Raw genomic sequence first — 23,322 nt, forward strand, 5'->3', positions numbered from 1 at the left:
TTTTTTATTTTAAATACATTTGCTAAAATTTCAAAAAAATGGTTTTTGCTTTGTCATTATGTGGTGTTGTGTGTAGATTGCTGAGGATTTTTATTTATTTAATCCATTTTAGAATAAGGCTGTACCGTAACAAAATGTGGAAAAAGACAAGGGGTCTGAATACTTTCCGAATGCACTGTATATACTAGAGCTCTACTTTGAAACATTGAGAATTCAACTCCCTTACGGAAAAACCACATGAATTTCACGTGATCACGTGAAGTGTTCCAGAAACACGTTTTCAAATGATTTCACATCTGAAATTTCAAGTGAAATCATGTGATGTTCCACGTGTGAAATCATGTGGTTTTTCTGTAAGGGCTATAGGTGCCAAAATGTAAAATGGTGAATAGGGATTTAAGTAGCAAAGAAAGTTACCTTTTTCAGGGCGTTTTTACATAAACTAAACACCTTGCCATAAAAATAATACTAAAATAGAATGTGCCAGACTTTGGATTTTTTTTTTTACTTCTAAGATGTTTCTTCCTGTTTGAATAGAAGATAGAGTAGCTTTTTTGTCAGGTACTGTAGGTAGAAAGGGGCCTTAACAGATGAACAGATAAATCTACTCCAGTGTTAAGTGCACAGGGCAGGTATCATTTTGGGTTTGCACCCGGGTTGCCAAGACAACCTGGAAAATAGGTTGAGATGTGGCCACAGATTAAACGGTGAAGAGGTGAAAGACAGAGGACAAAGACAGAGGTGAAAGACAGAGGTGAAAGACAGAGGTGAAAGACAGAGGTGAAAGACAGAGGTAAAAGACAGAGGTGAAAGACAGAGGTGAAAGACAGAGGTGAAAGACAGAGGAGAAAGACAGAGGTGAAATACAGAGGTGAAAGACAGGAGAGATAGAGAGAAGGAAAAGAAGAGGCTGAGAGCTAAATGTCTTTGTTTCCTGTAAGTGCATGACTCTTGGGCTGCAGTGGTTGTTATAGAGGTGTGTATATAGAGGTGTGTATATAAATGCTCTCAGCCAAAAGCTGTGCTGCCAGTTAGAGAGACCCAGTTACACTGAGGCATGAATGTTTGGCCATACCTATTGTAGTTGATCGCACATTTTTCAAACTGTAACCTGCATTTAGTGATGACAGTCGCTGTACTCATAATATACAGGAGAACTATCGCAATATGGTGAGGATAGCTGAGTTGCAAGCCCAGCTTCAGACGCAATCGTTAGGCAAGGGCAATTTAAGTGTAGGAAAGGATGAAACAGCATCTGTGCCACCAGTAAGTACAGATAGTAGTATAAATCCCCTCGCACAGTCCCCGCAGCCGGACAACTTTCTCAAGGCTTCTGGAAAGAAATGCTGTCGGCATGCTCAACCGGTTCTCCCCATGCAACGAGTTGGAGTCAGAAGCCGAGCCTTCTCAGGTCTCTCCTTCACCCGTTACGGGGTCTGAGCCGCCGAAGCCTCCCACCATTAGCACTGATAAATTGAAAACCCTAGTCATTGGCGACTCCATTACCCGCAATATTAGACTTAAAAAGAATAATCCAGCGATCATACACTGTTTACCAGGGGGCAGGGCTACCGACGTAAAGGTTAATCTGAAGAGGGTGCTGGCTAAGGCTAAAACTGGCGAGTGTAGAGAGTATTGGCATATTGTTATCCACGTCGGCACCAACGACGTTAGGATGAAACAGTCAGAGGTCACCAAGTGCAACATTGCTTTAGCGTGTAAATTAGCTAGAAAGATGTGTCAGCATCGAGTAATTGTCTCTGGCCCCCTCCCAGTTAGGGGGAGTGATGAGCTCTACAGCAGTCTCACAACTCAATCGCTGGTTGAAAACAGTTTTCTTCCCCTCCCAAAAGATAGAATTTGTAGATAATTGGCCCTCTTTCTGGGACTCACCCACAAACAGGACCAAGCCTGGCCTGCTGAGGAGTGACGGACTCCATCCTAGCTGGAGGGGTGCTCTCATCTTATCTATCAACATAGACAGGGCTCTAACTCCTCTAGCTCCACAATGAGATAGGGTGCAGGCAGCAGGCTTTTAGCCAGACTGCCAGCTTAGTGGAGTCTGCCACTAGCACAGTCAGTGTAGTCAGCTCAGCTATACCCATTGTGACCACCTCTGTGCCTCGATCTAGGTTGGGCAAAACTTATCATGGCGGGGTTCGCCTTAGCAATCTCACTGGAATAAAGACCTCCTCCATGCTGGTCATTATTGAAAGAGATTGTGATATCTCACATCTCAAAATATGGCTACTTAATGTTAGATCCCTCACTTCCAAGGCAGTCATAGTCAATGAACTAATCACTGATCATAAGCTTGGTGTGATTGGCCTGACAAACATGGCTCAAGCCTGATGAATTTACTGTGTGAAATGAGGCCTCTCCTCTTGGTTACACTAGTGACCATATCCCCCGCGCATCCCGCAAAGGCAGAGGTATTGCTAACATTTACGACAGCAAATTTCAACAAAAAATTAATAAAAGACTGCATTTTCGTCTTTTGAGCTTCTAATTATGAAATCTATGCAACCTACTCAATCACTTTTATAGTTACTTTTTACAGACCACCTGGGCCGTATACAGCGTTCCTCACTGAGTTCCCTGAATTCCTATCGGACCTTGTAGTCATGGCAGATAATATTCAAATTTTTGGCGATTTCAATATTCACATGGAAAAGTCCACAGATCCACTCCAAAAGGCTTTCGGAGCAATCATCAACTCAGTGGGTATTGTACAACATGTCTCTGGACCTACGTATTGCCACAGCCATACCCTGGATCTAGTTTTGTCCAGTGGAATAAATATTGTGGATCTAAATGTTTTTTCTCATAATCCTGGACTATTGTACCACTATTTTATTACGTTTGCAATCGCAACAAATAATATGCTCAGACCCCAACCAAGGATTATCAAAAGCTGTGCTATGAATTCTCGGACAACCCAAAGATTCCTGGATGTCCTTCCAGACTTCTTCCACCTACCCAAGGACGTCGGAGTACAAACATCTGTTAACCACCTAACTGAGGATCAACATGTAACCTTGCGTTATACCCTAGATGCAGTCTTACCACTAAAAACAAAAAGCATTAGTCACAAGAAATTAGCTCCCTGGTATACATAAAATACCTAAGCCCTGAAGCAAGATTCCAGAAAATTGGAACTGAAATGGTCCTCCACCAAACTGGAAGTCTTCCGACTAGCTTGGAAAGACAGTACCGTGCAATATCAAAGAGCCCTCATTGCTGCTCGATCAGCCTATTTTTCCATCCTAATTGAGGAGAACAAGAACAATCCTAAATGTATTTTTGATACTGTCGCAACGCTAACTAAAAAGCAGCATTCCCCAAGAGAGGATGGCTTTTCCTTCAGCAGTGATGAATTCAAGAACTACTTCGACAAAAAGATAATGATAATTAGAAAGCAAATTAGGGACTCCTCTTTGAATCTGCGTATTTCTCCAAAGCTCAGTTGTCCTGAGTCTGCACAGAACTGCCAGAACCTAGGATCAATGGAGACACTCAAGTTTTTTAATCCTGTATCTCTTGACACATTCACGAAAATAGTAATGGCCTCTAAACCTTACAGCTGCATACTGGACCCTATTCCAACTAAACTACTGAAAGAGCTACTTCCTGTGCTTGGCCCTCCTATGTTGAACATAATAAACGTCTCCCTATCCTCCGGATGTATACCAAACTTACTAAAAGTGGCAGTAATAAAGCCTCTCTTGAAAAAGCCAAACCTTGACCCGGAAAATGTAAAAAAACTTTTTTTTAAATATATCGAATCTCCCATTCCTCTACAAAATATTTTGTAAAAGATGTGGCGCAGCAATTCACTGCTTTCCTTTAGACAAATAATGTAAACAAACACTTCAGTCTGGTTTTAGACCCCGTCATAGTACTGAGACTGCACTCATGAAAGTGGCAAATTACCTTTTAATGGCGTCAGACCAAGGCTCTGCATCTGTCCTCGTGCTCCTAGAGCTTAGTGACACTTTTGACACCATCGATCACCACATTATTTTGGAGAGATTTGAAACCCTAATTTGAACTTATCTGTCGGAAAGATATACATTTGTCTCTGTTGATGGTTTGTCCTCTGACAAATCAATTGCACGTTTCGGTGTTCCTTAAGGTTCCGTTTAAGGACCACTATTGTTTTCACTATATACAGTGCCTTGAAAAAGTATTCATACCCCTTGGTGTTTTTCCTATTTTGTTGATTTACAACCTGTAAAGTGAAATGAAAAAAATAACTTGTTTCAAAAAATTCTAAAAAATATATAACGGAAAAGTGGTGCGTGCATACAGTGGGGAAAAAAGTATTTAGTCAGCCACCAATTGTGCAAGTTCTCCCACTTAAAAAGATGAGAGAGGCCTGTAATATTCATCATAAGTACACGTCAACTATGACAGACAAAATGAGAATTTTTTTCTCCAGAAAATCACATTGTAGGATTTTTAATGAATTTATTTGCAAATTATGGTGGAAAATAAGTATTTAGTCAATAACAAAAGTTTCTCAATACTTTGTTATATACCCTTTGTTGGCAATGACACAGGTCAAACATTTTCTGTAAGTCTTCACAAGGTTTTCACACACTGTTGTTGGTATTTTGGCCCATTCCTCCATGCAGATCTCCTCTAGAGCAGTGATGTTTTGGGGCTGTCACTGGGCAACACAGACTTTCAACTCCCTCCTATGGGGTTGAGATCTGGAGACTGGCTAGGCCACTCCAGGACCTTGAAATGCTTCTTACGAAGCCACTCCTTCGTTGCCCGGGCGGTGTGTTTGGGATCATTGTCATGCTGAAAGACCCAGCCACCTTTCATCTTCAATGCCCTTGCTGATGGAAGGAGGTTTTCACTCAAAATCTCATGATACATGGCCCCATTCATTCTTTCCTTTACACGGATCAGTCGTCCTGGTCCCTTTGCAGAAAAACAGCCCCAAAGCATGATGTTTCCACCCCCATGCTTCACAGTAGGTATGGTGTTCTTTGGATGCAACTCAGCATTCTTTGTCCTCCAAACACGACGAGTTGAGTTTTTACCAAAAAGTTATATTTTGGTTTCATCTGACCATATGACATTCTCCCAATCCTCTTCTGGATCATCCAAATGCACTCTAGCAAACTTCAGACACTGGGCAACACACTGGACATGTACTGGCTTAAGCAGGGGGACACGTCTGGCACTGCAGGATTTGAGTCTCTGGCGGCGTAGTGTGTTACTGATGGTAGGCTTTGTTACTTTGGTCCCAGCTCTCTGCAGGTCATTCACTAGGTCCCACCGTGTGGTTCTGGGATTTTTGCTCACCGTTCTTGTGATCATTTTGACCCCACGGGGTGAGATCTTGCGTGGAGCCCCAGATCGAGGGAGATTATCAGTGGTCTTGTATGTCTTCCATTTCCTAATAATTGCTCCCACAGTTGATTTCTTCAAACCAAGCTGCTTACCAATTGCAGATTCAGTCTTCCCAGCCTGGTGCAGGTCTACAATTTTGTTTCTGGTGTCCTTTGACAGCTCTTTGGTCTTGGCCATAGTGGAGTTTGGAGTGTGACTGTTTGAGGTTGTGGACAGGTGTCTTTTATACTGATAACAAGTTCAAACAGGTGCCATTAATACAGGTAACGAGTGGAGGACAGAGGAACCTCTTAAAGAAGAAGTTACAGGTCTGTGAGAGCCAGAAATCTTGCTTGTTTGTAGGTGACCAAATACTTATTTTCCACCATAATTTGCAAATAAATTCATAAAAAATCCTACAATGTGATTTTCTGGATATTTTTTTCTCATTTTGTCTGTCATAGTTGACGTGTACCTATGATGAAAATTACAGGCCTCTCTCATCTTTTTAAGTGGGAGAACTTGCACAATTGGTGGCTGACTAAATACTTTTTCCCCCACTGTATGTATCACAGTGGATGTAAAGACTCATCTCTTCAGGTGGTCCTATGATTGAGTGTAGTCTGGCCCAGGGGTGCGAAGGTGAACGGCAAGGCACTGGAATGACAAACCGCCCTTGCTGTCTGTGCCTGGCCGGCTCCCCTCTCTCCACTGGGATTATCTGCCTCTGACGCTATTACGGGGGCTGAGTCACTGGCTTACTAGTGCTCTTCCATGCTGTCTCTAGGAGGGGTGCGTCACGTCGTACCAGGCTTTTTTGCGCTATACTCGACTTGAGTGGGTTGAGCTACTGATGTGATCTTCCTGTCCGGTCTTGCTCCCCCACGGGCTCGTGCGGTGGAGGAGATCTTCATGGGCTATACTCAGCCATATCTCAGGGTAGTAAATTGGTAGTCTGTTGATATCCCTCTAGTGGTGTGGGGACTGTGCTTTGGCAAAGTGGGTGGGGTTATATCCTGCCTGGTTGGCCCTGTCCGGGGGTATCATTGGGCGGGGCCACGGTGTACTCTGACCCCCCCTGTCTCAGCCTCCAGTATCTATGCTGCAATAGTCTTTGTGCCGGGGGCTAGGGTCAGTCTGTTATATCTGGTGTAATTCTCCTGTCTTATCTGGTGTCCTGTGTGAATTTAAGTATGCTCCCTCTAATTATCTCTCTCTCCCTCTCTCCCTCCCCTCTTGGAGGACCTGAGCCCTAGGACCATGCCTCAGGACTACCTGGCCTGATGACTCCTGGCTATCCCCAGTCCACCTGGTCGTGCTGCTGCTCCAGTTTCAACTGTTCTGCCTGCGGCTATGGAACCCTGACCTGTTGAGCGGATGTGCTACCTTGTCCCGGACCTGCTGTTTTCGACTCTCCCTCTCTCTCTCTACCGCACCTGCTGTCTTGACCTCTGAATGCTCGGCTATAAAAAGCCAACTAACATTTACTCATGAGCTGCTGACCTGTTGCACCCTCTAGATCCCCTGTGATTATTATTTGACCCTGCTGGTCATCTTGAAGAACAATCTGGCCTTAATGGCCATGTACTCTTATAATCTCCACCCGGCACAGCCAGAAGAGGACTGGCCACCCCTCAGAGCCTGGTTCCTCTCTAGGTTTCTTCCTAGGTTCCTGCCTTTCTAGGGAGTTTTTCCTAGCCACTGTGCTTCTACATTTGCATTGCTTGCTGTTTGGGGTTTTAGGCTGGGTTTCTGTATAAGCACTTTGTGACATCTGCTGATGTAAAAAGGGCTTTAAAAATACATTTTATTGATTGATTTATTGATGATATCATTTATTCATTAATTTCGTCTAACCTGTGTATCCTGCGAGTGCTGCGGCGGGGATGACAGGTTTGTCCTTGCTGAGGTCTGAGCGCTCCCTGACGTAGTCCTTGAAGGTTCCCTTGGGCTTGTGTCCGTGTAGGGCGCTGGGGTAGTCTTCGGAGTCGAAGCTGTCGTAGGATGGGACGCGCTGCAGACTGCTGAAGGAGGACTGGCTGCTCCATGAATGGGTCAGACGGTCACAGCTTTCAAAGCTCTCGATGCTCTCAAACGAGTCCTGGCCTCCCAGCTTACCTGAGAGACACAGAGGGGGAGAGCATAAGCTGTTAGTTGTATTGCCTCATAGTGTGAGAGGGAATGATAATATAATTGTCTGAAAGTAAATAGTTTTGAGCAGGGACATTACGATTTGAAAGAGGACAATATTTATGGCAGGAATACACATTAGACATTGGCAGTAAATTACACTCTTACTGAGCTTCTTTGTTCTGTATGACGCAATGTATGATCTTGGTCCCTTCCTTTCACACTCAGTTTAGCATGTGCAACTGGCATTTGGTTTTGTCTAATTGGAAGAAGATCAATACAAATTGCCTTGCTATTTCTGGCCTCTGCAAAGATAAGAGGACCATTTCAACTGCGAGCTATTAAAGAATGAAAGATAATCCAGTGCCTCGACTGATGCTGAAATCTTCAATTGCACAAATTGAAGCCACATGTGGTTTTCGGTGGTGCCACAAATACTTTCCCACATTGAGAAAGCACAATATGCTGCCAAAAACCCAGTGATTTATTATGTATGAGGCCTGGACATACCTTGCAGGCGAATACCCAGTCAGTCCACTGTATGGGCCTGTGTACTGTAAACTCCCTGATACCCCCTATTCATTTGTTCAGCTGGGGGATTTGAGAAGAAAATCCCAGCTTTATTAGTATCAATGTAAACCACACTGTAAATTCTTCTCCAAACTATCAGTGGGAAAGCAAACAGATGTGCATGTGATAAAGTAAACAGAGCGGTTCATGAGAAAGAAAACCCACGCTCTCTGACACTCTGTCCTTGCTGAGAACAACCTCAAGGTTGAGATGTGAGAAACAGAGATGAGAAAGTTGAGAGAGAGAAAAAAAGTGGTTGTTCTTGAAGGTTACCTTGCTTGGGCTGATTTACATGAAAGCTATAGGGACAGACAGCTCTAACGAACCATGTGGCTTTGTTCACTTCTCACTCTTGACACAAACAATGTATTTATTTTATCCTCGAGGCGGGTTTGCTTGAACCACAAGCCAGCCATAGGGCCTCCTTTCTTCTGTCATGGTACATGCACTGATGTGGCAGGGCAAGATTGGAGAGCATCAGCAAAATCACACGCACACAGTGATGTTCACAAACCCAACACAATTAACTAGACCTCAAGACTCACACAAGTGTCTACACCGTGTGGAATTACTTATCATAGATTCATACTGTATGGATTGATCAGAGTCTCAGTCTTAATCACAACTGAGACTTGGACTACAGGCCTACTCATGTTATGGCCCCAAGTTACCCAAGTGAACTTGTTCCTCTTTGAGATAGGGCACCTAAAATACAGCAGCTGTAACAGCCACACTTCACTAAACCTTGATTTCCAACCATTTCCTTCACCATCTTGTCTGTGACCCCTCACCTCTGCTGATGCGGCCCACACACATGTTGTCGGGGGAGACCACCTCCTGCTTGACGGAGAAGTAGTCCCCCTGCAGTGGGTTGAGGGGCATGTCCCGGAGGATGTTGGGGTATTCGCTCTCGTACTTGAGTGACAGCAGGTCCTCGGAGCTGATTGGGTGAAGGGTCTGGTAGGACTCTGTGATGAAGCCCGGCTCGGAGTATTCAGAGGGAGGAACGCACTGGGCATGTTCAATGCCATAGCCTGGAGAAACACAGGAGGAGGAGGAGGAGGAGGAGGAGGAGGAGGAGAGAGAGAACGAGGGGGAGAGAGAGAGAGAGGGATTAACAAGCCATTGATGCATTAGAGCCAGACTATGTACAGTACATAGGATATAGTCTCCTCAGTGATACTTACTGACAAAGTAGTCTGAGGTATAGTGGGATTCCTGGAAGGTAGAGGTCAGGCCGTTGACAGGGAAATGCTTTGTGTCTTCTTTATGAAAAATAGATATCAACCGTCACTGACCCCGTCATTGATTTAATGTATCCTATAACAGCCATAAACACACTGCATCCAGTATGGTTGGGCCTGGCTGATTAAATATTAATGACCAGGAGGAAAGGGAGGTCTTCCTCTTCGTCTCAGATTACAATGTAAATGCAAACAGCGCTAACACTTGAAACCGTTTTGCACAAAGATAGACAATGCTGTGCTTCAATACACACTACAGCTAATGTGATAGGTACAGTAGGCATTTCTGAGGCTTGTGATTGATACCAGGGTTGGGCTCAATTTTTAATTCAATTCAGGAAGTAAACAGAAATTACAATTTAATAATCAAAAAAATATTTATATAAAAAATGTGGACATTTCTGAATTTTAAATGCCTTCAATTTGAATTGAGCCCGACCCTGATTGATATGTTGTACAGAGCAATATGGGTACTGTAGTACATCATGCTACAGCCTGGGCCTACCTTTCTGAAGCATCTCTAGATGTTCCCAGAGGATGTCGCCCACAAAGTCAGGCGCTAGATCCAGGAAGCGTTCCTTCCCCAGAGCACACAGACTGGCCCCGTTCATACAAAACTTGTGGAAGTCCACACTCTTCAGGCTGAACTCGTTCACCGTCCACATCAGCCACTCTCCCACGTGGCTCTCTGTCCACTGCCTGGGGTCTGAGAGAGACATGGGGGGAGAGGGAGGGACATGTCACTGAAGGGCTACCTGAGGTCACAGTCATATACATGGTCACAAGATACCTCCACTCCACTGTTTTAATCTACATTCCCCTGAACTAGAATGGAGATTAGGTATTATCAGGCCACAGAGACATTTATGTAGCACATTCATTTTCATTAGCAGTTTCAGTGGGTCACGATTTTAGACCTGCTGCTGCTATTTGAGGTAAGAGGAGAGGTGGTGCAGATACGTGGTGACAGTAACAATAGACTGTCAGTGAAACCCCAGCTATTTGCAGACTGGTTGGGTGGGCTGGACTGGGGAAACCCAACATAGACCTGCTGCATCCTATAATACCAAAATGATGAGCCCTGTGGTATGCCTCAATCGAGGAACCATAATGAATCATTTCTGTCTGTCTCTCTACCCAGGCTTTCTCTGATTCCTACAATCTGTCTGACAGCCAGTACACTCAATCTGTCATGTTGTATATAATGTCACCACTTAGCTATCTTTAGTCATACTGAGAGGATGGGTTTAGGTTTTGAGTGTGTATTGGGAAACATGTCACAGTGGGTAATCTAAAAAATATGCATTAAAAGTGAGAGCTAGGAAGAGAAAAAGAGAGAGGGAGAGAAAGAGAGAGAAAGACCCAGAAAGAGAAAGTAAGCCCTTGTTTAAGTGCCTTACCTTTGGGAATGCCCAGTCGTTGCTGTTCCTTTGTGAAGCCACTGAACGTGGCCTTCAGAGCCTGAGACATCATCTCTTTACTCCCTGGAGTGAGCAGGGGCACATCTCCACACTCCAGATCTGTCAGTCACACAGGAGAGATAGAGAGAGACTAGCAGTCAGACTCACAGAGCACAGAACACAGGGCCACACACACACACAAACACAGTCCAGACAGACAGTGTATCAACTTGGGAGAGAATCAATTATACTATATGGCAGCTGCCGCAAACGCATTGGTCACATACGCGTTCACACAAACAACACATGCTCCAGCTTCCGCTGTCCGTGTTGTCCAAGTGTTGTTTGTTTGGCAATATAATACATGAATGACTCACACATGGACAAGGTAGAAGGGCTTTAAGAGGCTTTCAGAGACCATTCTCACTGTTGACCCGGTCATACCCTGGGTGGGATTCACAGGTTGGGGCTAATACCTATCAGTGGCCACTGGGAACTCCTAACTATGTCCACCCCTGACACACAGAGGGTCTACTGTCACCCCAACACCATGGTGGTCAAACGGCAAGGGTCAGAGGTTAGGGATGAGGTGATGATGTCACCCTGAACCCTGCCAGGCTGGAGTGGGTGGGGGTAGGGGGTCGAGGGGGGTGTATGGAGGGTGAGGGGTGTCTCTGGGGTCCCGGACACACAGGCCCACTGTTCTCCCCTCACAGCCAGTGTGCCCCCAGCAGGAGACAGAGCACTCTTTGATGGCTTTAAACCGTGCCTGATGACTCGCACTGATCTAATTAGACTCTACTAGGCTACAGAGGGGTGGATGGAGGGAGGAGGAGAGGGAAAGCCCCCAGGGCAGGAGCGCTAGACTAGAGTGCTAAAACTCTACTCAGATCAAGACGGCAACAGTCTGAAAAAACAAAGACATGAAAAGAGAGAGAGAGAGACAAACACAGACAGAGACATAGACAGAGACAGACAGACAGACAATGACTGTGACAGTCTACTGTGAATAAATATAGAAATCACCACACTACATTTCATAACAAAGAAAGGCATAAATTACTACCACGGCTGTATGTCACTCTGTCTCTATCACCCCTCGCCGTGTGAGGTAAACTACCAGATCACAAGCAGGCCTGGAGGGAGACTGGAGACGTTTTGTCACCACTCTGCTGTCTCTCGACGCCCCAGATGTTATGGCATCTCTGCCCTGGTTTGATCTGCCAGCCCAGCGAAGGGGAGGCCTTGGCGATATGCAGTTCATGCGTGTTTTCAACGCTCGTCAATGTTCCCGACTTCGTCTGGAATGCACAACAGCTGTCTCTCCTCTTTGGGCTGTGGAACTGTAAACCAACACTGCCTGCCTGGAACCCAAGGCTCTCTCTCTCTGTGTCTAACCGCTGGAAGCTGACAGACCACATTATGCAGAGTGCCCAAATGGAAGCGAACCGTAACACTCTGCCGGTGTGTGATTCGATTAGGCCACCATGCTCCCTCTCTCCATTTGGAAGTCCTGATTATACAACATATTAGAGTCTCCACTTTGTTGGCTAGGTTACACATTTCTACAGTATCATGCTATTTTAGTATCATATTGCAAAAGACTGAAGAGGCTATTGTCAGACAAGGCCCTCGACATGACACAGCAAAACAGGCTCTGATTCTGAAAGCATTCTGAAATGAAAATAAAACGAGACCTGATTGTATAGTGTACACCATGTCCCTGACTACACAGTCATCTTGACCATCTCCACCAAGGCGGCTGGTTGTTGAGTAACTATGTAGTGTTGGATAGCACTAGTGGAGAGCGGTCGCTGGCTGAGATGAGATGGGGCTTGCTCAGAGCCAGACTGTGCCTGGGCTTTGATATCTATCAAAGGCAGAAACTGAGGGAATGTTGCAGTTTAATTTAGATGGATCGAGTGGAGTTTGTCTGCACTTCCGAACCAGCTCAACGACACACACAGCTCCCTCTGGGTGAGCAGGTGGGTGTTCATATCATTCAGACGCCCACCAGCTGAAACAGGCGGTTTTAAAAACCTAGAAAAGACACGTGTCCTAGTTATCATTTAACCAATGTGCGTATGTCTGAACTGCATAACATTCATGTTTTAACTTCAACATGATATTTCCTGGTGCATGAAGCTCCTATAGACTGAACTGAATATGATTATGTCTGACACATTATAAATGATTACACTTCACTGTAAAATATATTGTTAGTCACTGCTCTGGTGTCATCCTGTGAGTAATGTCAGTGAGTGGTTGGTGTGCAGAGTGCCACTATCATATCTGTCCCCAGAGACACCCACTGAATGGATGCTGTGCGTGCTGGAATAACCATCCCCTTTCCCCCACTCCTAACCTTCCCTGCAGACAAAGGTTCCAGTCCACACCTCTGGCCCCCAAGTCTGTTAGCAGCGGGGAACAGGAGGAGGAGGGAGACACACGTGAACCAAATTAGCAGCCTTCTTCGCCTGTGCGCCGGAGCGAGGGCGTGAAATTGGGATTTTGTGGCCGGGGCCATGGCCCTAAGGAACCGTGGTGGGGCTGGGGCGCGGCAGGCCAAGGCAGGGTGGGTGAGGTAGGGTGGGTGAGGGGAGTGGAGGGAGAGTGGAAGGATGAGTCATTGAGCTGTAATGTGAGTTGATCACAGGCCTCAAAGTGCTCCCTCTGCTCTCACACACTCTCAGTGTCTGGAACGGTGCCACCTCTCTGCCTCTGGCTGAGACTGCTGTGTTCATTCATAAACCCCCTGCTACGACGCTGCCTCTGCTTCAGATGATGCCACGATATACATGGAGCAGGAAACTTCCACTGAAACAATGGGAGAAAGAGACACTGTGCTATCATGTGGCTATAAATAGTCCTAGATTGAGTGTGTATGAATGTGTGTGTGTCCATTTAGGTCTGTCACTGTGTGTGTGAGAAAGAGAGTGGGTGTGCGATCAAAGAGGGGAGAATGTCTATGGGGCTATTCAGTGGACTGTCAGATATTTCAGCAGTGAAATGCATTTAAAGCCATAGAGGGCTGATTTATTTCAGTTTGATGTGAGATTAACATCCGTGGCTGACAATACACCTCTCTTTCTCTTTCTCTCTCTCTGCAGCGCTGTAAGGCTGTATTTATGTATACTAGAGGGTCTACTTCCTGAGGCTAAGGTGTCACTTCCCAGAGAGAGAGAGGTGAGTGGTGGGTTGAGCGGGTCGGTCATTTCAGGGCCAACCCTGGTCAACCCCTTTATGGAAAATATCCCTCCACGGCTTTATGGGTTATTAGGCAGCGGTGGTGGGTACCACCAGGGGGTCCTACTCACTCAGGGACCCCATGTCCAGAGGTGACGCCGCTATCTGAGAGAGGCTTTGATGGGGATTCCTATCAGTCCCAGTCTGGGAGCGCAGGGTCATAAACCCTGCTGACATAAAGAGAGACCATTCAGCCCTGCAGAGCAGCAGGGGAATGAAGTGGTGGTGGGGGGGGGGGGGGGGGTCAGAGGGCAGTCTAAGTCCTAAGAGGACCGCTTGTTCTGCCGCTATTTGGATTTCTATGTGAGGGCCAGGGCCAGAGACAGGAATAGAAGAGGCCACTCGGCACTCGCTTGAGGAAGAGTAGTGGTGTCAAAGCAGGACCGACCGTGGGCCAGGGCCAGATGAGGGCCAGCCCAGGCGCTGTACTGAGGTCACAGGCTGGGGCTATCCCACCATCCATCCATCCATCCATCCATCCCTGTTGGAACACTGCTGCTATTCTTAGGGCTCCACCACTGTCTGCTGGGTGCCCTCTCCCTTCACAACTGCTGGGTGCCCTCTCCCTTCACAAGCCTGTGGTGCTCAGCCTCAGCCTCCAGACCAGAAATGTAACTACTACTACTGTTGACCAGACCTATAACTACTACTACTGTTGACCAGACCTATAAATACTACTACTACTGTTGACCAGACCTATAACTACTACTACTGTTGACCAGACCTATAACTACTACTACTGTTGACCAGACCTATAACTACTACTACTACTGTTGACCAGACCTATAACTACTACTACTGTTGACCAGACCTATAACTACTACTACTGTTGACCAGACCTATAACTACTACTACTGTTGACCAGACTTATAACTACTACTACTGTTGACCAGACTTATAACTACTACTACTGTTGACCAGACTTATAACTACTACTACTGTTGACCAGACCTATAACTACTACTACTGTTGACCAGACTTATAACTACTACTACTGTTGACCAGACCTATAACTACTACCACTGTTGACCAGACCTATAACTACTACTACTGTTGACCAGACCTATAACTACTACTACTGTTGACCAGACCTATAACTACTGCTACTGTTGACCAGACCTATAACTACTGCTACTGTTGACCAGACCTATAACTACTGCTACTGTTGACCAGACCTATAACTACTACTACTGTTGACCAGACCTATAACTACTACTACTGTTGACCAGACCTATAACTACTACTGTTGACCAGACCTATAACTACTACTGTTGACCAGACCTATAACTACTACTGTTGACCAGACCTATAACTACTACTACTGTTGACCAGACCTATAACTACTACTACTGTTGACCAGACCTATAACTACTACTACTGTTGACCAGACCTATAACTACTACTACTGTTGACCAGACCTATAACTACTACTACTGTTGACCAGACCTATAACTACTACTACTGTTGACCAGACCTATAACTACTACTACTGTTGACCAGACCTATAACTACTACTACTGTTTACCAGACCTATAACTACTACTACTGTTGACCAGACCTATAACTACTACTACTGTTGACCAGACCTATAACTACTACTACTGTTGACCAGACCTATAACTACTACTACTGTTGACCAGACCTATAACTACTACTACTGTTGACCAGACCTATACCTACTACTGTTGACCAGACCTATAACTACAGTCTGTACAGCAAAAAGCTCTCCAGGCTCTGAGGCTAATGCTCATGGCTGCTCTTTCTCTGTCTTCTCTATCTTTGAAATCATGTTAGCTTCTGATGTGTAATCAATTCCTCCATATTGTTTACCAGTCTCAGTTCATGCGTGATGACATTAGCTGCCTTTTTCAATTGATCCCAGGCTACGCCTGGTGGTTGCTGAGTGTGTTGCTCTTGAAATCTGGTGGAAATTCCCTGCTTTCTGCAGAAGGGGAAAAACAGACAAAGCTCTTACTAATGGCTCATGCTCACCATCCATGCCAGCCGCCTACATGTCTTGCTGCTCACGATCATACACTTAATACTTCAATCATAGAGAAAGAGCAGATGGTTTTATGCATCTTCAAAATAGAAGTGACGACTGGGTTGCAAAATGTCTCACTCTGCAAAAATACATACACATTGTGCAATGCCCTAGCTCTCTATGAAAAACTCCTACAGCATAATTCAGAACACTCCAATCTACCGAAGACAAAGAACATGGGAAAAAAGCAGAAGAAGTCTGTTCCATATTCTTTGTGAGTTAACCAGGGCTCTGGCTAGCTGTTAGAGTACCATGCTAGAGAGCAGAGCAGGTGGTGTGAGCTTAGCGGCATGTAGCAGCTTTCCCCGGCCCAAGCCCTGCTGTAAACACACAGGGGATGCTCTGAGGGAACTGTTTAGGCGTTAAAGCAAACACACGACATATCTGACAAACAGTTTACTCGCTCGCTTGCATTCTTCTAACAAACCCACCATGCTTGTCCCGTTTTCAGCTCAAACTACAACATTCCGTGAGTACAGTTTCCTGACACCGTTCTGAAATGTGGCGGGAAGCGATACCGCCTGAAAGTAGAGGGAATATGTAATATTAACGGAATATTAATTCATTCCACAGTTCTCTTTGTGACACTCTACGCACACAAACACTATAAGCCATGGATACAATTCTACATCATACAGCTTAATACACTCTGCTCATTCTAAAGCATGGGCGACAGATGGATAGTGGGTAAATAAATTCCCTCCAGACCACATTGTTTTCATGTTGCGTGCCATACATTCCTCTGGTGTTTTACAATCACTAATGTGCTTCCCACAGCTTTCTTGTGTGCCTCTAATGAGTCCGAAAATGACTGGGGCCACCTAAGAAAATGGTTGGAGTTCAAATAGATGAATTACTCTCTATTTAGGATGGAACAGTGTTGTTTTAGAGTTGAAATTAGTGTTTGAGTGAGAGGCAAACAATCTTATATTTGTAAAACATATCAAACATCTGCTTACTTTTTACCTCTATCTCAATGTAGGTGTTTTTTGACGCAATGCAACACTTCAGACAAAATGAGATAGCTGTGTGTGTGCTGATCAAATAATGTGTAACAGATGGATAACAGCAACTCATGGAAAATATGCACGCGAGCGTGCAAACACTCATTCACTCACACACACACAGACTCATCCAAACGCACGTACAGCACATATTGGCAAAACATTGAGTAGATGTGACTCACACCGTCAAAGAATGACTGAACTTAACATTGTGTTCCTCTTGACATGAGTAAACATGACGCAATGAATCAGTCTATCTAAAAGTATGTTGTCATTTACTCACTATTTTGTCATTTCTTCCTCAGAAGTTCCCAAAAAAACCACACTGGAGTCTGAGCTCTGAGGGCTGAGGATAGGAGCATGTAGAGAGACCTCTTAATGTGGTTTTATGAGAAACTGCCAGTGGACTGTGTCCCAGCAGCTCTGTAGTGGTGGAAGTGAATGGTGTCAAAGACAAGCTCCCATTAGGACGGGCCCTTGGGCCTCCTCCAGACGCCCACAGTAATTGTCGTTAGCAACACTCAGTCTGGAGATTGCCAGGCCACTCACTCCATCCCAAATATGCAGATATGAAGAAAGAGAGAGAAGGAGCCAGGCCAAGCTAAGGCATCCAGCTGTTCCAAACATCCAACTCCCAAACAACCCCAGCCTGAGCCCAACCCCCGGCCCCAACCTCCCCTCCTTGGGGTGCCAGAGCACATGTGCCTCGGATTTGACTTTGCCTGCGTCACTGAGGCCCGACTCGACATGAGATCGCCACAGAGCCTCACCTACATAAGAGAGCTCTCCTCCCCCGCCACAGCTTTCCTTATTGTTCTCTGCTAAGGAGAGCAGACCTGTTTGTCAATACCCCTCTAATGTAGTAGGGTTGACATACATTAAAGCGCAGTCTTTAGCTCATGGGACGTTCACTACTAGCCTGATTACAAAACTACCACATGCTGACTCCAAAAACAGGTGGTCTGTAGAAAACAGAAAATGCATACAAAAGGGAAAGAGGAAAATCTGGTTCGCTGGCCATAAGCAAAAGACCGGGCCGGCCTCGGAGGACACCAGATTGATGTGTATACCAGGCAAAGTATCCTTTACTCTGGGCAAACAACCTCCTGATGAGGAACTGTAAAACAGCAATATGGGGACAGAAATACTTGTAGTGCAACGCAGAGGGAATGGTGGGACGCGTGGGAGGTGGTTAGCCATACCTCCAGGCACAGCCATGGTTTGGTGAGGCACCAGTCAGTTCTCAGTCAGCTCTCCCAGTCAGCCCAGTAATGTGAAGTAATGGGGAGAGGAAGGGCCTGTGGCAGCAGGAGGCAGCAGGAGGCAGCCGGTGGCACGCGGTGGTGCGGCTGGTGCTGTGACTCAGTGATTAGCAGAGACTGACAGATGGCTGGGATGAGACAGGCCGACGCCACATCAAGGCCTGAGGTGACGTTAGACTGAGAGATGCTCATGTGGCCCACAGAGAGGATGGAAAAGAGGAGGGAGAGGAGGAGCGGGGGAGCGGAGGAGAGGAGGAATGAGAGGGCGGAGGCTGTAAAATACCTCCAAGCTTGTTACTTCTTCTTTCCCAACTCAGGGACGTGCTATTTCTTTGTTTTGGTTGCCGTCTCGAGAAGGTTTATTGGTGAAGATTACACTCCAAGAGATGAATCTACTCGGATGTTTCTGACACGGTCTAAAGATATGATCTTTCAAAAAGTTCACATACCGTTATAGGACTTCAAAAAGATTTTGAGTACAACCAAATTACATTTTTCAATACGATTCCACACATGCCTATGCTTTCAGCACATCTTACAGTATGTGCCACACCTTCAAATGCCTTTCTTGCTCTCTCCCTCCACATATGTTTACTATTTTGCACACTGATGTATCACAAGGTAGCACGCCTATTTTTATATGACTAAGCTCTAAAAGGCTAAATTAATGTGTGTAGTCACAAGAGAGACATCCCGATATTGCCCATGCACGATAACGTTTCACAGATTAACAGGGCAAGACTATGGTCAGAGAGATGAATGAACGAAGGAGGAGGAGGAGGGAGGAGATACCCATTTAATGATATTATAGGGTGACATCACAGCCCATTCACAGCAGAGACACTGGGTCATTGTGGCCAGTAGTAAAGTACTCCTCCTCATAGACAACCATTCTACCAACAGCCCATTCTTTGAAACGTCTGCCCTTCACTGTGGGCCATTCAGGAGACTGGACATCCAATGGTCATTGGGCACGACAGCAGCCTGGCATTATGGAGACATTGTTTAGGTAAACACTGTCTAATTACTATGGGCACAGCACCAAATACCAGGCACCGAAAAGTGCTTTTGATCTAACATCCTGGTTGGCCATTACTTGACTTGGCAAAGTGAAATGGACCTGAGCAAACGTGTTTGTTCTGTTGGGTCCAGCAACAGGAACCCACATCAGAGGAGGCTGGATCGCCCCACCGCTGTTTGCACAGCTACCAAGTGGCCAGGCGGGCTCAAACACGGGCACATTTTGCATTTTACACCCCACTACTGAAGGAGTGCTGACACCTTCAAACCAGCCCTCAGCCGACACACGCTTATTTAAGCCACCCTGCCTAGAAGGAAAACACACCTCACCATGCCAACAGGCACCCACCCGGGGAGGGATGGGTCGAGCCTCAGTCTCTGGCTCCTGGCCCGTTGAGGGCCCTGGCTGGCAGTGTGTGGCTAGGGTATGTGATGGCATAGGGGGTTCTGAGTGCAGCCGCCCGGCCCGGTGGTGCAGCGTGCCAGTTAAGACAAGCAGCCGCATCTTAATCAGATAAAAGGGAGACTCCCACCCAGCAGGCCTGCCTGCCACACACATTCCTCTCAGTCAATGAACCCTGACCTGCAGACCTGACGAACAGAGAGAGAGGGATCCTAGACCATGCAGGGAGGACTCAGTCAGTATAGGACAGCACATGTCCTTATACACGATACAGGATGGTAGGAGTAGTGTATATACAGTACCGTAAAGAAGCCATAAGCTACATTTTTTTCAAATCAGAAAAATAAGCCCTGTTATTTTGCAATCCGACACCCTCCATCTTGAGAAGAAATCGGACTTATCATAGCCTTCGTAGTTCCACTCCTTAGCTTTATAGTTTTGTTATGGCTACTTGATAAACGAGGTAATCCGCTACTGCACCATGCACTACGTTGTACTGGGCTTACAGTACATATCTAATTCAATATAGCAGCACTTTATTGCCAAGTATTCACTTGCTTGTGGAAAGCTTTCACTTGTATTTCCCAATATATCATTGACACTACTTTTTGGAATTCCAAAGAATCTGACTTCTGTGTGGGAATGAAGGATCTACTATGTCAGTACTACTACTGCAACACTCAGGAACTTGCTTTGTGGAATGTAAACAGCTTTGTTTGGGATCACCCCTAACCTCCACAGTCTGTAGGCACTTAAAAGGAATTACCTCAGTGGGATAGAGTGAAAAAAGCTTCAGTAAACTGACACTAGCTGCACCTTCACAAAGATAGAAAAATAAACAAGACAATGAGATGTACTCCAACCACTTAATCCTATTGTCTTGCTGTGTGTGTGTGTGTGTGTGTGTGTGTGTGTGTGTGTGTGTGTGTGTGTGTGTGACGTGCATGTGCACATTTAGAGAGAAAGAGAGAGAGAGAGAAAAGTGATACCTGTATCTTAGAGTGAATGTTACTAACCAAATCCTCTGCCTAGGTATCATCACTCTATAGCTCACTTAACCCTTTCCACCATTCACAGACAAAGAGCCTGTCATGTTCTATCATGCCTAGATTAGTATAAACCAGCAAAAGAGGAACATCGCAATTTCCTCTTTGGATCAGAGGGAGCAGGAAGGGTTCAGTTCATCAGTGGGCCACTGGTCTACTGTCCTATTTGCAGTGAGAGAAGCTAGCTACATAGAAACTGGAAGGAGTAGATGTCATGTGTATGTCTGATGTAGAGAGCCTTGGCAGATACAGCCTGACCCCAGCACACACGGTCGACAGAGGAAGAGGGAGCTAGCTTTGCGAAATGGCTTTGCAAGATAGCGGTATGTTTTGGCAACCCCACTGCAGCTGTCAGCAACTTTTATACATGAGTGTGTTACCATTCCTATGTGTGTGTGTGTGTGCGTGCGTGCGTGTTCCTTCTGCAGGTGTAATCTGAGTGAATGTGGTGAACACATCACCGGTGCTTCACCTCAAGGAGTCATTACACAATCTTCCTTTTTTTCAGCGTATTGGGTTACTGAGTAGTGTATGTATCATGTTTCCATGACGTCTCAAGCCTTTGCCACCTTAACAACTGGCACACTTTTGAAGCTACAAACTTGTCTGATTATTAGCCTGATGTTAGCTACTAAAGCCCAGTCAGCCCTATCAATGAAGGAAGAAAGAGTGAAATCAGCCTGTAAAAGAACAGAGTCACTTTGAGGGGAATTAAACCACAAAGATCTAAATACAGACACAAACACTGTGTCGTGTGGGCTTGTCTCCATGCCCCGGCCCAGTGCAACCTGGCCTGGCCTTACGGGCAGCAGGCAGGATATCCAGCCCTCAGTCCTGCACACTCATCACCCCCGTCTGCCTCTGGTTCTCTCTGGAGACGCTGGCTAAACCACTCAGCACAAGGAGGAGGAGAGGAGAGGAGAGGGGGAAAGGAGAGCAGGAGTACTGATGACTGGGCACCAGTGGTGGTCTCCCATGCAGACAGAGCAGCATGCCTGATATGACACCCCCTCCCTGTGCTGGGGCTGGGGCAACTCTGGGTGGCCAGGGAGGGAGACTGGGAGAGGCCGTTAGATGGGCTGTGATTGGGAGAGGAGATGAGACTGTGATAGTAGGTGCCCGGAGAGGCATGATCTCAGCATGAAAGAGAAGGCAAACTCTAGAGCGGGAAGTCATTTGAACAGACCATTTTTTATTATACCAAAAGGCACACACTAAAGGCAAAAGGCTACTGTAAACCTCCATCAATAATAATGTGTTCAAATTAACAAACATTTTATGAATTAAGAAAAGTGTCAACTGTCAAATTAAAATATATATTTTTAACATGCTTATGCACAATGTCACACTGATTGCTTTAGTCTTATGTCATTTACCATAGTTGAACTAAGTGTTCATATAGGTAAAATAGTTAAATCATGTCTTCTCATAAATTAACTCTTCATCCTCTGAAATATGATTGTCAGTCTAGTGCAGCATTCAGCAGCAGCAGCTGTAGCCTACAGTCTAGCCTTGTGATACAGAGCTTTAGACCGGTATAAACAGACTAGTCCCTGCATCATTTCTACTGAACATGAGATACACGATTAAGAAATACAATTATGTAAACGGAGGATATCATTCCTTTTGTAGGTTATGAGTTGGTTATGACGCAAGCATAATGTACTGTAGCCTAAATTGTGTAAGAGTTACGTAAAACAAAATTTTCCCTTGTACATTATTTTATCCAACACAACTGTCTGGATCCACAAACATTTATCGAAAAATAATGTTTTGCATGCACAACAATTATGGAGACGCGATAGGACCCGGACATTATGTCCCGTTAGGCTACATGATGGCTTAATCATAGGGAAATACTTATCACCTCCACTGATACACGCTGCACTACATAGGATGGCATTTTGCCTTACAGAAGTTGACCCAAGTTTGAAATGCAAGCCGCTATGCGCCGGGCGTTATGAAACATGTGGAGCATAGGCTACTGTAATTACAATGTTATATTATGTCAAAGTACAAAAGTTGATTTACTCACCGTCCATTCTTTCAGACTTTATGATGATTAATGTCGGTTTCATATCGACAGCTGCCGTCATGATCATCAGATAAATTTGTTCGATAACGGGATGCTCTATTTGTCTCTCTCTCTCTAACACAACAGTTCCGAGACAATTTATGAACAATTGTTTTCTTCCCTTACCGTCCAATAAAGTTTAGATTTACTCCAAAACAATATTGAGTTTTTCTTGTCCTCCCGCTTCAATTTATCTCCACCAACATTTCTCCAGTAGGCTACAAACTTCTCTTTCAATCGCTCTTTCTCCGCTACTCTCCCTCTCTCTTTAGCGTCTCTCTCTCTTTCTCTCTCTCCTTCCCTCCCTCCTATCTCCGTCAGGGCGTTTCTGTCGCTCTGACTGAACAGCACGGAAGAGGTTGTTTCCTCCGTGGAGCCTAAATGTACGACTGACATCTGAAGGGGCGGTGTTTCGACCGCCAGTGGTCGAGTTTGTTTTGCATTGCTCGGTTCCCCGGGTGAAGAGTGTTCTCATTTTAGACCATTCCATTGGTCCTTAAGTGACATCTCCACTAAAAGCGGGGCATCAGGCG

General features: G+C 45.5%; 1 protein-coding gene across 2 annotated transcripts in view; it reads right to left on the minus strand.

Moving 5' to 3' along the window:
• Positions 1 to 23,322, minus strand: part of LOC311105832 (protein C-ets-1-like) — a 51,262-nt gene that overhangs the window by 12,952 nt on the left and 14,988 nt on the right. The window contains exons 1-6 of one of the 2 annotated variants that reach the window (XM_084148042.1): positions 22,751 to 23,114; positions 10,691 to 10,810; positions 9,796 to 9,996; positions 9,234 to 9,311; positions 8,838 to 9,080; positions 7,204 to 7,464 (exon numbers count right to left, since the gene is read on the minus strand). In XM_084148042.1, the coding sequence (XP_084004168.1) occupies positions 7,204 to 7,464; positions 8,838 to 9,080; positions 9,234 to 9,311; positions 9,796 to 9,996; positions 10,691 to 10,810; positions 22,751 to 22,817 (970 nt within the window). In that variant the 5' untranslated portion in view covers positions 22,818 to 23,114. Of the gene's footprint in view, positions 1 to 7,203; positions 7,465 to 8,837; positions 9,081 to 9,233; positions 9,312 to 9,795; positions 9,997 to 10,690; positions 10,811 to 22,750; positions 23,115 to 23,322 lie in introns of those variants that run through there. The other variant, XM_084148041.1, reaches the window with a different exon arrangement.

The sequence above is a fragment of the Coregonus lavaretus genome (assembly GCF_964263955.1).
Source record: "Coregonus lavaretus genome assembly, chromosome: 30".
Lineage (NCBI taxonomy): Eukaryota > Metazoa > Chordata > Actinopteri > Salmoniformes > Salmonidae > Coregonus > Coregonus lavaretus.